This window comes from Megalobrama amblycephala, linkage group LG4, assembly GCF_018812025.1.
Source record: "Megalobrama amblycephala isolate DHTTF-2021 linkage group LG4, ASM1881202v1, whole genome shotgun sequence".
NCBI classification, from domain to species: domain Eukaryota; kingdom Metazoa; phylum Chordata; class Actinopteri; order Cypriniformes; family Xenocyprididae; genus Megalobrama; species Megalobrama amblycephala.
This window is the reverse complement of record NC_063047.1, coordinates 29295026-29310659: the sequence shown is the minus strand read 5'-3', so window position 1 is coordinate 29310659 and position 15634 is coordinate 29295026. Positions and strand designations below refer to the sequence as shown.

General features: G+C 34.9%; 2 protein-coding genes across 4 annotated transcripts; both read right to left on the bottom strand.

Moving 5' to 3' along the window:
• Positions 1 to 351: 351 nt before the first annotated feature.
• LOC125267281 (UDP-glucuronosyltransferase 2C1-like) lies at positions 352 to 13863 on the bottom strand. Of its 3 annotated transcripts, none has more exons than XM_048188774.1 (6): positions 13539 to 13863; positions 4654 to 4802; positions 2236 to 2367; positions 1965 to 2052; positions 1526 to 1745; positions 352 to 1379 (listed from the first exon to the last, which is right to left on the bottom strand). In XM_048188774.1, exons 1-6 carry the CDS (start codon positions 13555 to 13557, stop codon positions 1091 to 1093), a joined length of 897 nt encoding a protein of 298 aa, XP_048044731.1. In that variant the 5' UTR covers positions 13558 to 13863; the 3' UTR covers positions 352 to 1090. The 3 variants fall into 3 exon arrangements, with proteins under 3 accessions (XP_048044731.1, XP_048044732.1, XP_048044730.1); XM_048188775.1 differs by lacking the exon at positions 13539 to 13863 and adding an exon at positions 5834 to 5972; XM_048188773.1 differs by lacking the exon at positions 13539 to 13863 and adding an exon at positions 4886 to 5818.
• Positions 10471 to 12169, bottom strand: tal2 (T-cell acute lymphocytic leukemia 2). The gene is made up of 2 exons (XM_048188779.1): positions 11572 to 12169; positions 10471 to 11485 (listed from the first exon to the last, which is right to left on the bottom strand). The coding sequence occupies exon 2, from the start codon at positions 11468 to 11470 to the stop codon at positions 11141 to 11143; it is 330 nt and encodes a 109-aa protein (XP_048044736.1). The 5' UTR covers positions 11471 to 11485; positions 11572 to 12169; the 3' UTR covers positions 10471 to 11140.
• Positions 13864 to 15634: the final 1771 nt, after the last annotated feature.

Below are 15634 nucleotides of genomic sequence, written 5' to 3'. Positions count from 1 at the left end.
TACCATTCAAAATTTGGGAAAGTTTCTTTACTAAGGAGGTGACTATCCTGAGCAGTGATTCCAAAGAAAGCAAACTGTGAAAAATATAAGCCCATTTTACACAAGGAATAGTTTAAATGGATACAACAAAATTGATGAGCTTTTGCAGATGGCAGGTTCCATTTATTTATTTATTTATTAGACACTTTTATTCATATTCATTTAATGTGGGGTTGGTAGGATTGTTTTTTTCTGTGGAATACAAAAGAAATTATTAAAATATTAGATACTCACCTTCATGTAGCACCAAACCCCAACAGTATGTCAAGCATCCAAAAAAAAACAAAAAAAAACCCACCCAACAAAAAAGAATTATGCACTATATTCCAAGTTTACTAAAATCATATGATAACTTTGTGTAAGGAACAGACAGAAATCCAAATTGATAGTCTTTTTCTCTAGTGAGCAGTTAACAATGGGATTGGATCTGTCAGAACACCATCAAACTTTCAGTTTCACAATTTGTCCTTCACAGCAGAAGCAAACTCTTAGAATTTCATTTTAATCTGCAACAGGTTTGGCTGATCGTTCTCATACACTGAGAAATGCTAAAGTTCATCAAAGAAGTCTTGCAATGTCCTGTGCTGGCAGGAGAAGCAAATTGATTCTTTGGTATCCATGAAGGATGAAGGATCTTGCACAAGCACTGTTACATTGTGCCTCCTGTCAATCAACATTTCCAACATGATCTTCAGATTGATCCATTGACTGCCTCTAGTAGGGAAAACTAAAATATTCTCACATTCTCTTGGGCTGAATTCAGCAAGTAGATGAACACAGATTGTGAGTCTCATTATTACCAGCAATTGAGATCACTTGATGCTCTTCAACCATATTCTGCCAGGTAAAATTGTTTACCATGCAAGTATACAAACTTTAACCAATAAATGAGTCATGTAAAGTGCTAAGGTTTTCATAAATCAGCAAACTGCTTTGATAAAAGGTACACACTTTAAGGTAATATGGTCCAGATGTCCCGGTTTTACTTTTTCTTCATTGAAATTAAGCATCTGGATTATGAGCTGTATTTTTTTTTATCAGTCAAAATCAATCACTCGTTTTTTCTTTTGCTTTTCCGCTTTGATCTAAAACAGCAACGCATTATGAAGAATTTGAACATTTTAAAGAAGACATAGAGGACTACAGTCAGGATGGTGAACAGAAAAGCGAACACATCCAGACAGTGGTACTGGTACCAGGTAAGGTTGTGCGCTTCTACACGCAGGTGTTTAGCACCTTTATTGCGCATGACAAACTCAATCCAGAACACAGACTCATCCAAAGGCTTCATTGGTCTGTCATGATGAATCCTGGACAAATGCATAGCGTTCTCTTTATACCTGCGGAGATGAAGACAAATACAATAATATGTCTCTTTATACTTTATAAACTTCATCTATTCATTGTGTCAATGTTGAATATTAGTAATAGAACCAGCAGACTCCTCAAAATATCTACACTGAAGTCTTGTCATAGTTCAACTCACGAGGGGTTGTTAATGACGGCATTGAGTCCATCCACCAGGTCTTGAATCTGCATACTGTTGAAGTCCATGACAACAGCAGCACCCTTGGCCTTCATATGAGCCAAATTATCTGGCTGGTCACCAAACAAGGGGATCCCGACCATCGGCACACCATGATATATGGCCTCATATATGCCATTGGTGCCCCCATGAGTGATAAATGCTCTGGTTTTGGGGTGGCCTGAATCAGGAGACAAACACAGAAGATTGTGTTGTTTGGCAAAAGGTAACAAACCTCAGTAGGGGGCACTAAAGTTTCATTCAAATGCATGTGCCATTTAACTCAGTACAGTATTATTCAGTTAGCTAGCTATAAATTAGTTAAACAGTTTAACTAATTGGGTCTTCAAATTGTTGCTTTATTTTTCTTCAAATAAAAATCACAAATTATAATACAAACCCAATAAATCATTCTGAGGGATCCATTCGTATATTCTGGTGTTTTCACCCAGAGTATCTGGCTTGTCTCCGGCGTATCGCCACAAGACCTGCGAATAAAACAACAAACATACACAACCAAACTCACAAATGATATGTGTATAAAGACAGTGAGACTTAGAGAATCACTAGATGAACTGATATTAATATAGTACATGTCAAAGTTTTCCCCTTCCAATGAAATTATAAAGAATAAAATATGGAAAAAAAGAATGCAAGGATGGTAAAATAACCTTCTGTGGGATCTGTGCCAGTGCAGAGGCGATCGTATTGCTCCTCTCTTTGGTTATGTTGTTTACCATGGACCCCAGAGTGAAGACCACAATCCCATCATTCCCTGAGCTCTGCACAAACTCCTCTAGATCCTACATGAATAAGGATGCTCAGTACTTTCTCTTTTTTCTACAGTGTTTTAAATATCAAGTACTACCTAGTCTAATGGCAATATCAGTACTCAAAAATAAAATGAACATTTACAAAAGGATCATTTAGGGAGAAAAGTTGCTGCATGTGACCTTTTCTACCAGTGAGTGCACGTTATCATCCCCACCTAAGTAGTTTATAACCCCACAGTACCAACTATTCATGGTCTCTGGGAACAAAGGTACATACTGTTTCTCATGGAAAAGATGTGAAAGGTGAACTTGGCAAGCTTTTCGATGCATAATCATATTACGCTTTTGTTTAGTTCTTATTTCTGTAAGCTTAATGTTGATTGGCTGCCAATCAATACAAGACAGGAAATGTCAGAGGAATTCATTCAATGTATCAATCATCTTCTATTTCGAAGGTGTGAAATTAAATTAAACAAATTAGTTCAGTTAAATTAACTGTTATGAGTATTTAGAACTTTATTTTTCTTTTGAGTTCACAGCACTGACATAGTTCAAGTAAACTGAACTGTTTCATTGTTTTAAGTTGCATGAAATAATTTCTTTTAATTTAGACTAACTTAAAGGGTTAGTTCACCCAAAAATGAAAATTCTGTCATTTATTACTCACCCTCATGCCGCTCCACACCCATAAGACCTCCGTTAATCTTCTGAACACAAATTAAGATATTTTTGTTGAAATCCGATGGCTCAGTGAGGCCTGCATAGCCAGCAATGACATTTCCTCTCTCAAGATCCATAAAGGTACTAAAAACATATTTAAATCAGTTCATGTGAGTACAGTGGTTCAATATTAATATTATAAAGCGACGAAAATATTTTTGGTGCAGCAAAAAAAACTAAATAACGACTTATATAGTGATGGCCGATTTCAAAACACTGCTTCAGGAAGCTTCGGAGCATAATGAATCAGCATATCGAATCAGCGGTTCGGAGCGCCAAAGTCACATGATTTCAGCAGTTTGGCGGTTTGACACGAGATCCGAATCATGATTCGATACACTGAATCATAATGCTCCGAAGCTTTCTGAAGCAGTGTTTTGAAATCAGCCATCACTATATAAGTTGTTATTTTTATTTTTTGGTGCACCAAAAATATTCTCGTTGCTTTATAATATTAATATTGAACCACTGTACTCATATGAACTGATTTAAATATGTTTTTAGTACATTAATGGATCTTGAGAGAGGAAATGCTGGCTATGGAGGCCTTATGGAGCCATCGGATTTCAACAAAAATATCTTAATTTGTGTTCCGAAGATTAACGAAGGTCTTACGGGTGTGGAACGGCATGAGGGTGAGTAATAAATGACAGAATTTTCATTTTTGGGTGAACTAACCCTTTAAGTTTAACTGAAACTGGGTGGGGATTTTTTATTTCCCAGCATGCTTTGCCCATGGCACTTGAAAGGGAGAGTAAATACTAAAATTAAGCGTTATATGATATATTTTTATTTATTTATTTATTTTGTGCAAGATTAATGGTAAGGGAGATTTAGTAGTGATTAATGTTTTGTTATGCTAATTTAGAAGAGTTTCTGTTAATGTGGGTTTTTGGAGAGTTACCATCATGATGACAAGTGGTGCATGCAGCTTGGTTTGAGAGCAGGTAAGTTACATGTTTTAAGTTGATGTACTTATTCAGTTAGTGCTATACCATACTATTGTTAACATGTTAGCAAATTAGCAAGTTGGCATTTTCTGAATTAGTTTGTTGTATCTAACCAAATATTTTCATTCATATAACCTGATCATTTTTAAGTTAAATGTATAAATTAGTGTACTCAAATATTTCAAGTTAAGAAAAATAAAAATGTATGAGTACAAAATAAAAATCTTACATAAACTGAGTTTCTTAACGTAATTCTCATTCAACTTTTTTTTTTTTTTTGAGTTCTGACAACTTATTAGGGGGTTTCAGTGTAGTAAATAACTCATTTGATTTGCAAGAACGCAAAAAAAAAAGAAGTTAATTAACTAAATCTTTTATGTTAATTGCTATCAAAATTTCTGAGCTAACTCAGTACTTCAAGTTAGGAGCAATAACATGTATGAGTACTACAAACTCAAAACTTGATAGTTCTGCTTAATTAAAATTGGGAACATCATAACTCAAAAAAATGATGTAACTGATTACCTAGATTTTTTTCAGTTAGCCCAACTTATTGATGATTCAAAGCATGTGTCTCATGAATTTCATATTTTGTGCTGGTTTATTTCACAGCAAATGGGGTAGGCTATTAAAAAGATAGATGCACCTTGGGTAATGGCTTGGCAGGGGTGCAGTGAAGCCCTCCAATGAATTTGAAGTTGGGCAGGAATGGCCGTGGAAACTCAAAATCCCAGTAGGTTCTGATTAACCAGATATCAGCTTTACCCATCATCTCACAATAGGAAGTGGGCCGTCCTAGAATAAAAGATTTTAAACAACAAAATTAGTTTTAATTTGAAGTATAATCATTTTTTCCCCCTCTAGCTTATTCAGCTCACCAAAATATTCAGTGTAGTAGTTGTCAATTTTTTTCCACAGACTAATGGCCAAAGCATCTTGAGAAAGGTAGAAGAGCATATTGATGATTCGCTCTGTGAAGCTCATCTTGTCAGTGAGTTTACTCATGGCTCCAGGAACATATGATGGCGGAGCTGGTATCTGACCACACATCCGCTCTACAGTGTGAGCAATGGAGAATCGTAATGTGTACACTAAGGGAATGCCCAGCTTTTCAGCTAATGCCTCACTGCATGGAAAGATTGGATCGGCCAGCATGACGTCAAATTTCCCGCGCTGCAATTTGTCCATCAACTCTGGAGATTTCAGAGCACCATCACAGTATGCAAGACACAAATCTTGATCTCTGGAGGCAAGCTGGTAGAATCTGATATGAATTTGCAGCAAGTTTAACTGATCCATCTCATACATTGAGAAATGTAAAAAATCCTCAAAGGAGTCTTGCATGTCCTGCGCAGACATAGACACACTGAAGGGCTGGTAGGTGAAGCGGTCTGATTCATCGGCATGCATGAAGAGAGAGGCATTTGGCACCAGCACTGTGACATCGTGTCCCCTGTCAGTCAATGTTTCCAACACGATCTTCAGATTGATCCAGTGACTGCCTTCAGTAAACCAAACTAAAATATTCCCACACTTTGTAGGGCCGAACACAGTGAGTAAGAAAAGAAAACCGACTATGAATCTCATAATTGCCACCGATAGAGTGAGTGATCACTCAGTGTGCCACAATCATATACTGTCAGTTACTGTATAATCATTAACCTAGAAGAGCAAAGTCATGGTTGAGATCAATCAATAAACTGTTCAGGTAAAAGTTATCTTAAAAATATTTTTTGGTAAAATTATTGTGAATATGTAGTTAACATGAAATTTCAAGCAGTGAATGATATATACATGCAAGTTCAGAAAAAAATATTGAGACAAACATGTTTTTTCCTGCTTCCTGTGGGTAATTTTGTTCCTGCACCTTGTCGCTCTTCCCTGGCCCCACAAAACACACTTTCACATTTATGGCCCGAAATAGTGGCTGACCAAACAAAGATGGTATGCACCCTCCCTAAAACTCTTGTAAAGATTTTCAAAATAAAAGCAGTCAGTCAAGGTTCTGCAGTAACCACCAGGGGCAGTAATGTTTAGTACTATTTATACTCATATAAAATATAATTCTTATTTTTATGTATTAATAATTTTATTTTTATATATTTTTTACTATTACAAATGTAATTTTATATTATACACTCTAAAAAATTCTGGGTTAAAAACAACCCAAGTTGGGTTGAAAATGGACAAACCCAGCGATTGGGTTGTTTTAACCCAGCAGTTGGGTTAAATGTTTGCCTGTAGTTTTATTTAAACCAACTATTGTTTAAAAATTGCTATATGGCTAGCTTAAAATGAACCCAAAATAGTTGGGAAATTAAAAACCAGATGCAATTAGAGGCAACAATAATAGATAAAAGGTGAATGTTTATTAATAAGCTTTAATAGTTTATTAATATAAATTTAATAGTTTAATAGTTTATTAATATAAATTTATTAATAAGCAATTTAATAAATGTTTATTGTTTAATAATTATTCATTGAACATTAATAAATGTTCATTTCCAACATACTTTGGGTTAATTTTAATTAAGCAATACAGTCATTTTTAAACAATAGTTGAGTTAAATAAAACTACCCAGCAGGTTGGGCAAACATTTAACCCTACCGCTGGGTTAAAACAACCCAATTGCTGGGTTTGCCCATTTTCAACCCAACTTGGGTTGTTTTTAACCCAGCATTTTTTAGAGTGTATATTAATAACATATACTAATAATATGAATATATTTAACATTATAAAATATAAATATATACACAAATAAAAATGATCAATTTGAAAAGGACAAAAAATGCATGAAACTATCCTATCCTATCCTATCTATCTATCTATCTGAATGGATATTAAAACACTAGATATCACAGCCAACTTTGTAAATGGTTACAGAGACAACTTGGCATCTTACAGTAAATTGTAACGAAAACAACAAACTCGCACAGAAATATGCACCACGTTGCTAGGAGACGCATGGCCAATGAAAACAATGTGTTCTAAATTCAGCTCAAAATATAAAACATGTTTGATATCCTCCAACTGTCTGGATTTATACACCACAATTTTCTGCAAAATCTGTCAATCCTAACTGCCCAAAATCGGACTTACTGCAACTACGCTATAAATAGAAAAAATGGTTTAGGATTTATTTTCAAAAAATTTAATTACTAGTACATTTTACAAATAATTGCAAAGAACTTGCAAGTAACACAATGAATTAAACGTAACGTTTTGAGGTAGAAAGACTGAAACAGTACTTTCTTTTAAAACGTACTCCACTAATCTTGGTTTTATTCAAATTCAAAAAATCATTTTTGACAGTGAAGCGTCAACTCTTCCCGACTGAATATGTAGTGTATTCCTGCCTTAACGTATTACACTGGGATGGGAGGGCGTATTCATCAATAACATCTACAATACCAAACATTTATAGAATTTGTGCATCTGTTTCAGACGTTTTACTTTTCCCTTAATCCAAAATGTTCAAACTCTTCTTCCTCTGTGAGTTACAGCATGTTGCTTTTTGAAGTATAGATTTGCATAATCTGATTACAGATCATTGGATTGTCAGTGTGCCATAAAAAAGTGCTCTAGAGGAGAGAGCCGCTGTCCAGCCAACAATGGCCATCCCTCCAGCCAGCAATGCACCTGCCTGCACTCTAACCAGCTCTCCTGTCTCCCACAGATAACACTTTCTACCCTCTCTTCCATGCTTTCTTTTTTTTTGGGGTGGAGGCACATATAAGGATTTATGACCCCTCCAGCCCTTTTTATTTTGGAGACGGGGGCTCAGACAGAGTGGGAAAAATTTAGCATGCAGCATGTGAATTGGTTTAGACGTATAAAGAGATCAGGGCTAATCGGTTGGCACCAGAGACACTTCTGCATTCAGCCTCCTTTCGGGGAGGGCAACGGAGCGCGGGAGTGAATGCATGTGAGAGAGGGAGGGAGGGAGAAGCCCATGATCTGCTCCATTGTGATAACAGATTTAGGCAGAGTGTGAGGTTCCGATAAGGAAAAGCACACTCAATAGAAGATTAGCCGCATACTTGGAGTAGAACAGTGAAGGAGAGGAGGACACTTGGAAAGAAGAGGAGACGTGGGATGTGTTAGTCATGCTGAAACGGATTCTGCTTATTATTATAAATATTTTACTCTCTTTTCATCGTTTTAAAATTTGCTTTAAATATCAGTTGCTGTGTTATAGAGCTTGAGTCTAATTTTAGCAGATTTATCAATTTAAAACATGGCACAGCACAATATATTGATGAAAGAAGTCTTAGATATGGATCAAGTCAGATTTATTTTTATAGCATTTTTCATAATACGCATTGTTTTAAAACAGCTTTACAGAAAATCATGTGTTTTTTATATATATTGATGTATATAATGTATACAGTATAATCATTTAGCAGATTAGAGCTGATTTCATTACAATACAAGCAATCAAGCAGTTGAGATTTGCTATATAGTTTTTTGTATCGACCTATGCGAGTATACTGTATGTATGCAGATCTTTATACAGCTATGGAAAAAATTAAGAGACCACTCCAAGTTCAGAAATCAGTGTTAAGTGGTCTCTTAATTTTTTCCATAGCTGTATATACAACTTTGTATAATGAGCTAGGTGATAATATAGTTACTTTTTTTTTTTTTTTGGCAAAATAAAAAATCAAGCAGTTTAGTTTTGCTATATAAGGCCTAGTATATAGCCTATGACCCTATATGAGTGTACTGTATGTATGTGGATAAAGCTGAACATACTTACAGTATATATTCAAATTTATATAAAAAGATGGGTGAAAATATAATTACATTTTGCGCCGAAATAAAAAAATCAAGCAGTTGAGATTTGCTTTATAGTATATTATACGCTTTGTGGGTGTATTGTATGTATGCAAAAAAAAAAGGTAAAATAATGGTACAAATACCAGTAAACTGACTAGAGCAAACATTAGTAAATCGCGTTGCGTGGTTAATTTAAATACTTTCCTCCAATAAATTTTGCGTCTGAAAGGGAAACTTCTACAAATGCATATGCAACAAGGTCAGCCACAAAAACAACTCAGTCCATGACTTTTCAGCGCTAATTTTGCACTGCGTGTCTTTAGTAAATGCCGATGGTAGTTTTTTTTAATGCTAATTTTGCACTGGCGCAAGCTCTTAGTAAATCTGGCCCTATGTGTGGTATACATTCTAAATAACACATTGTTAGTAGATATTTAAAGTTCTGATGCATGTGTGTTTGAACATTAGATCTAAAACAGAAGGGTTAGTTTAAATAAGCATTAGCAAGCATTCACACACTCACCAGATGAGCTTTGCTTTTCCGTGTTTGGTTTTAGGATCCTTTTTTGTGTTTGCAGTTGTGATTGTGTGTTGTGTTAAATGGTGATTAGTACAGAGGGCGGTCAGCTGCTGATTTCAAATGGGTAAAGTAGTATGAACAGCTGCCCAAAAACACACTCTTCCTCCTTGATGATGATTCCAACATGGCTAAGTAGGAATTTAACTGAATATTTTTAACACTTAAGGTCAAATGTGGCCAATAGACTAGAGTGATCTGAACATAAATGATGGATATGCTTATTTGCAGTTACATGCATTTATCCAAAATCATCTTATAATAGGCTGAATGTCACAAAGTAATGGTTATGTCATATTTCACCCCAAAAATTAGAAGGAAATAAAAAAGAAATTAAAATTTGCATGGGGAAAATCAAGCCTTTTTCATTTTGACGTCCTGACTTTAACACATTTATCCCCCAAAAAATATTCATTAATATAATGCTAAAAAAAATGACTATTTGAAAAAGATTTTTGAATTTGAAAAAATTCTGCATACATTACATAAAAAAAAAAAACATATAGTACCATTGACACTGAGATTAAGTGCTTAATTGGCATAAAATGTCACAATGCAAAATAAAGAAAGAATGGTTCTAACTAATCTAGACTGTATTTTCCTCATGCAAAATATAATTTCTTGTTTTTTTCTTGGTTTGGGCTGAAATTTGACTTGGACGTGTTCTTTGCATGTTTTATGAGATTCGGCCAGTTACTAAACAAGTGAAATAGCCTTTCTTCTGCATCATCGGTGTATATGAATCATTTTTATCAGTCTTGGCACTCCTTTAAATGTCTAATTAAAATATGATCCACCTCTTTGTGCACCTGATTGGTCACTGACGAGTGTGGATTTTGACTCCAAGATGACCTCTGGCCTCAGACCAAAAGTTAAGCTGTGTCTACAATCCCCTCTCTCATGTGGCTTGGACACTTCCAGAGGTCATCGCTATGGTCACACGGCTCCTAAACTGCCGCTGCGGAGAACAATTATCTGACCACAACATAAAAGCCAATCAGAGTCTTTAGAGCAGACCAATACATGCATACACATGGTTTGGATGAAACCACTTTCGCCAACCCGATGATGTTTGACTGAAATATTTTAGTGAATTCGAAGAACGTTATAAGACTTTTTACTTATTTTAATATCAAATCGACGAATAAATTAATACAATAATCATTTTCAAGTAACACAATTATTTGATTCATGAGAAAAAACATTCTACAATTTTTAATAATGAATGCACAAAAATAATCTTTGGCAAAACATATTTTGTATTTGTGAATGCAGAGTAATTTAAACAATAACATTTTCCATTTAATAAATTACAATTTAATGTACAACTAGCTGCATGTGCTGAATCCATTAATAGCATAAATATTAAATAAAAACATTAAATACAATCAAATAAATAAAAATTTGAAATCTGAGCTTGTTACTGGCTTCAGTCTCAAACAAAACATTCTTGAGTTTTTAGGAGATTAAATTATATTAATATTAAAAAGTATTGGGGGAGATGCTTCCAAAGTGCATTCTTCACAATGCTTATGTTGTTTCATGGTTTCCGCTTGATTTGAAGTACTGGTGAATAAAGTGTCTCTGGGTTTCCACAGATCATTCATTTCCAATCAGCATGGAAAAGATGAGTGATTTTGATGTCACAGTGAACATGAACATTCCGAGTTCCGGAAATCCACTCCAGCTTTATCTCTCCATGGCGATGGAATTTTCAAAAATGTCACAATCACAGAATCCTCTCACAGAATGCTCATGCCTCAGTTCAGATTAATTCTACCATGCTTCTGAACTGTCGCAGCTGGACCCGGGAGAGGGTGGGTCGGTGTCGCTGGTCCAGGTGCGGTCGGTGCGCAGGTTCTGCATGTTCCCCGTGAGCAGCGTGAGGAGTGCGGCTTGCGAGTGAGTCGACGGCTCTCCGCCCTGGCTCTCCAGCAGAGTCACCAGGAAGTTGATGTAGCGCATGGCCAGCCGCAGGATCTCGTTCTTGCTGAGCTTTTTCTCAGGCGGGTGCGTGGGAATGAGTTTCCGCAGCTCTGCGAAGGCTGTGTTGACATTATGTTGGCGCCAGCGCTCACGTGTGTTGGTGAACACCTTCCTGGTCATGATACTGCGGTACTTCTACAGAGAAATAAAACAGACGGTCATGCCATTGTCATACTGGGGTAAAATGAAAATTATTTTGTTACAAACAAACAATATCTTACCACTTTCAGTTGTCTTGAAGCTCTATGTACGTTGGGGCATCAGGAACAAATTTTCTGGCATGAAAAATCCCCAAATAGTCCCGACGGCAGATGAAAGCAGCAGTGAGCAGTGTTTTGTCAGGTAATTGCAGACGTAATAAACCCGCATCCGTCCTCTCACTCTCACTGAACTCCTCAGACAGAAGACAGGGTGAAGGAGAGAGAGGGTGTGAGGGAGGGGTGGGGTTTGGCTTGTGCCTCTCATTTTTATAGTCATGCTGCTGTGTGACGTCACAGGGTGTGAGCGGGGGGAACGATTTTTACATCTGCCATTAATGCGTTTAAATTGATTAACATAATGCATCATGTTTCCATTCACAGCTATAGCATTCGGGGGCTAAATACAAGGAAATCCAGCTTTTGACCAACTGAACAAGTAAAACAAACTGCAGTCTAGTGTTTAAACCAAGCAGGGCACATTAATATAAAGCTTTTGTATCTTGCATCTTATCCTGGACTTAATATAGCGTCAAAAACGCTTTATTCTATTCTCATATCTTTGTTCTTATTCTTTATTTTATTTTTATATTATTAAGTGAATAATTATATCCATAAATATTATTATTTATAAATGATATGAATTTATAATTCATACATAATTCATATTTAATCTTGACTTCACAGCAGTTAAAAACTATTCTATCCTTATATCTTTGTTCTATTCTTTTATTTTTATATTATTAAATGAATAATTATATCCATAAATATTATTATTTATAAATTATATGAATTTATAATTCATACATAATTCATATTTAATCTTAACTTCACAGTAGTTTTGAAACTATATATTAAATACTAAATAATATTAATATTAAATTACATAAATATAATATATTTGAATGATATTTAACTTCATAATTCAAGGCAATAAAAAAATACTAAATTATTAATTACTTCACACTGCCAGTCAGTCATATAAACAGGTTAGACAAATTAAAAGGAAGGTATAATCCAATGATTAACACTCTAACATTGTATCTAACCAAAAAGTCAAGCTTCACTATGCTTGACAAATATTTTTTTTGATGTGTTTTGATGTTCTCATTTTAATCCACAGAATAATATGCATCAAAATACTTTGGATATTTTCGTCTCTCTTCAAATGTCAGCTTATAAATCTTCACATTGCAAATCTTTTCTAATTGCACTTAATGATGTGAATGAACCATTTTTATTGATGTGAGTTTAAGTTTATTCAGTATTATTATCTTAAACACTTCCACATTCACCCCATCGGGCAACAAAAGAAACGACGGACTATTCAAAGCAGACTTATTGCCTATGAGCTCTAACAAATACGTGGCTGTTGTACAAAATGTGTTTCTCTCTATTGTTGGGATGCTGGACGTCCACCTGCTAACAGATCTATTACAGCGACTCTTTCCAATAGTGAAGTGACATCATAATGAAAACCTTCCTCTGATTGGCCAACACGGTGCCAAAAAAACCCACAGCATATTCACCCTGACAGAGTAATAATATGGGTTTTGTCTGAATGATGGTAATCTTGTTTAGCATGTCCTGGGGCTTCACATAAATTACACTAGGTTATGACAGAGGCAAGCTTGTGGATCAGCACATTCTTTGGGGCCAAGGTCTCCGAAGCCCCCTCTCGCTCTCTCTCGCGCTCTCAACCTCCCTTCAGATCAAAAGCTGGTGTCTCGCTGCAGCAATTGTTGCGTTAAAAGTCTCTCTGAGAATTGTGGGGGATTTGCATAATGGGATTATGGAGGGATTAGGAGTCAGGCAGAGGACAGACACAGTTAGAACGGAGTTGAATTCACGACTCCATTCATACAGACTCGACTGCTCAACACTCCCTGCACCTGCAGAGCTGCCTTTCAGATTGGCCAGAAACTTCAACAATCCGCAAACCTGCACAAAACTAAACTCTCAACCAATACACACTCAAACGTTCGGCCTACCTGAGCTCCGGTTTCTCATAGGAAAGAAACGTGTCTTTAATATTGCAGCTGTTTCTTCGGCAATGCAATTCAATGAAGACTTCTGCTGTACAGATGTTTCTCCTGTGAAAACACTGCAGTAATCTCTCAGATTTGGTCCAAAGTCTGTAATCAAAAGTTACAGTTGTCAATATGAATTCAAATATTTCTCACCAAATTCTCATTAAAACCAATGATCAGAGCTGTCCGATCCAAATGAACTATCAAATGTGTCTGTTTTTATTGTTTCAAGAAATTCCAAGACTGGAATTTACTATGACTATGATATTTACATGAATTAAACGTAAAAGAACTAAATTCTCAATAAATAAATAATAATAAATAATAAATATATACAGATTTAATATCTATATTATATATTTAAACATTACACACAATTTTAAACATACATTTTATTAAATGTTTACTTATATTTTAATTATATTAATTTTATCATTCATAATTTTCAGGTGCACAAACACACATGAATACATATACCCATATATATATATATATAGCTACAATATATTTTAAATATAAATCATATATACTATATAGTGTATATAGCTACAATATATTTTTATTTTAAATTATACTAAAATAATATAAATACACACATTTAGTATATATTATTTAGATATAAAATCAAATATATATTTATATTTTAAATATATATATATGTATGTATATATATATATATATATATATATATATATATATATATATAAATAAATTACAATAATATTACAATAATATTATATTACAATAATATTATATATTATTTGTATGATAAATATATATACTGTAGATGTACATATATATATATATATATATATATATATATATATAGATGCATACATCTAATATCTATATTATATATTTAAACATTACACACACATATCACTTTAAATATACAAATTTTATTAAATGTTTACTTATATTTAAATCATATTAATTTTATAATTCATATTTTTACATTTTCAGGCACACACATGCACATATATATATAGCGCTACAATATATTTTTATTTTAAATATAAATAACATATACTAAAAAAAATTAAATATACACACTTTTTAGTATATATTTAGTTTTAAAATGCAAATATATATTTATAATTTATATATATATACAGTATATTATATTAATTGTATAATTAGTTGTGGTGGAACAGGAGAAAAAAATGAAGAAGAAAAAAAAAAAAAACAAGTAAGCAACTTACTGTAGGGTTAGTGGTTTGTTCTGCCTCAGCAAGGACCTATTACATGCAGGAATTCTCCAACTGTTACTATATGAGCATTTAGTACATTGTTGACAGTGCAGTAAGAGTGACAAGAGATTTGACCCAATGCTTGCAATGAAGAGTGGTTAAAAAGGGTCAGATTTGAACAGCATGCTCTGTTCTCACAGCTTTTTTCCATCTGAAAGAGCGCTGATTACGGTCACATTATTGACGTGTTTATTTAAAGCGCTGTGTTTTACTGCCTTAGACTGGACACACGTCTTCCCCCTCACGCCCTTGTGTCCGAATGCTGTCCGAAAACTGTGGTTTTATTTGCTTTTGTTTTAGTAGGCAAACAGGGCAGTTCAGATGGTGCTGGAGTTATTTATGGAGGCTGTTTGGTGTTTTACAGAGGCTGAGACTAACGGGGGAGCGGAGAGAGTGAAAGGGAGTGTGATGGAGAGAAGAAAATGCCCTATGGGAGTGTCTTTTCTCGAGCTCATTCCTGCAAGGGGCTGCCGTCAGACTGCTGGCGCGCTGAGATAAGCCCCTCCGACCCCCATCACTCTCCCTCTCTTCCTCCTCCTCTCATCGTGCGCTGCTTTCTCTCTGCTCTGACTGTCAGCGATAAGAAGATTGTCCTGTAATTGAATGACTATCTTTCTATCATGCTCATTTAAGAAAATAGCGAGGGGCTGGAAACGTGTGGTGTGAGAGATAAATTAATGGCCACTGTCACCATAGTCGCCAATCAACATCCAGACCTGTAATTTAGAAAATGTTTTTTTTTAACGCCAATCAATTCAGCTTCACATACCGAATGATTTATTCGGTTCCAGACCAGTACACGAATGC

What these genes read in the sequence shown, in the direction of transcription:
- LOC125267281 (XM_048188773.1), bottom strand. Translation starts at nt 5,594, where the DNA reads ATGAGATTCATAGTCGGTTTTCTTTTCTTACTCACTGTGTTCGGCCCT. An exon ending in CTACTACACTGAATATTTTG is followed by an intron (nt 4,803 to 4,885) that starts GTGAGCTGAATA and finishes CTTTTATTCTAG; the next exon opens with GACGGCCCACTTCCTATTGT. An exon ending in CCCTCAGAATGATTTATTGG is followed by an intron (nt 1,746 to 1,964) that starts GTTTGTATTATA and finishes CTCCTGATTCAG; the next exon opens with GCCACCCCAAAACCAGAGCA.
- tal2 (XM_048188779.1), bottom strand. Translation starts at nt 11,470, where the DNA reads ATGACCAGGAAGGTGTTCACCAACACACGTGAGCGCTGGCGCCAACAT.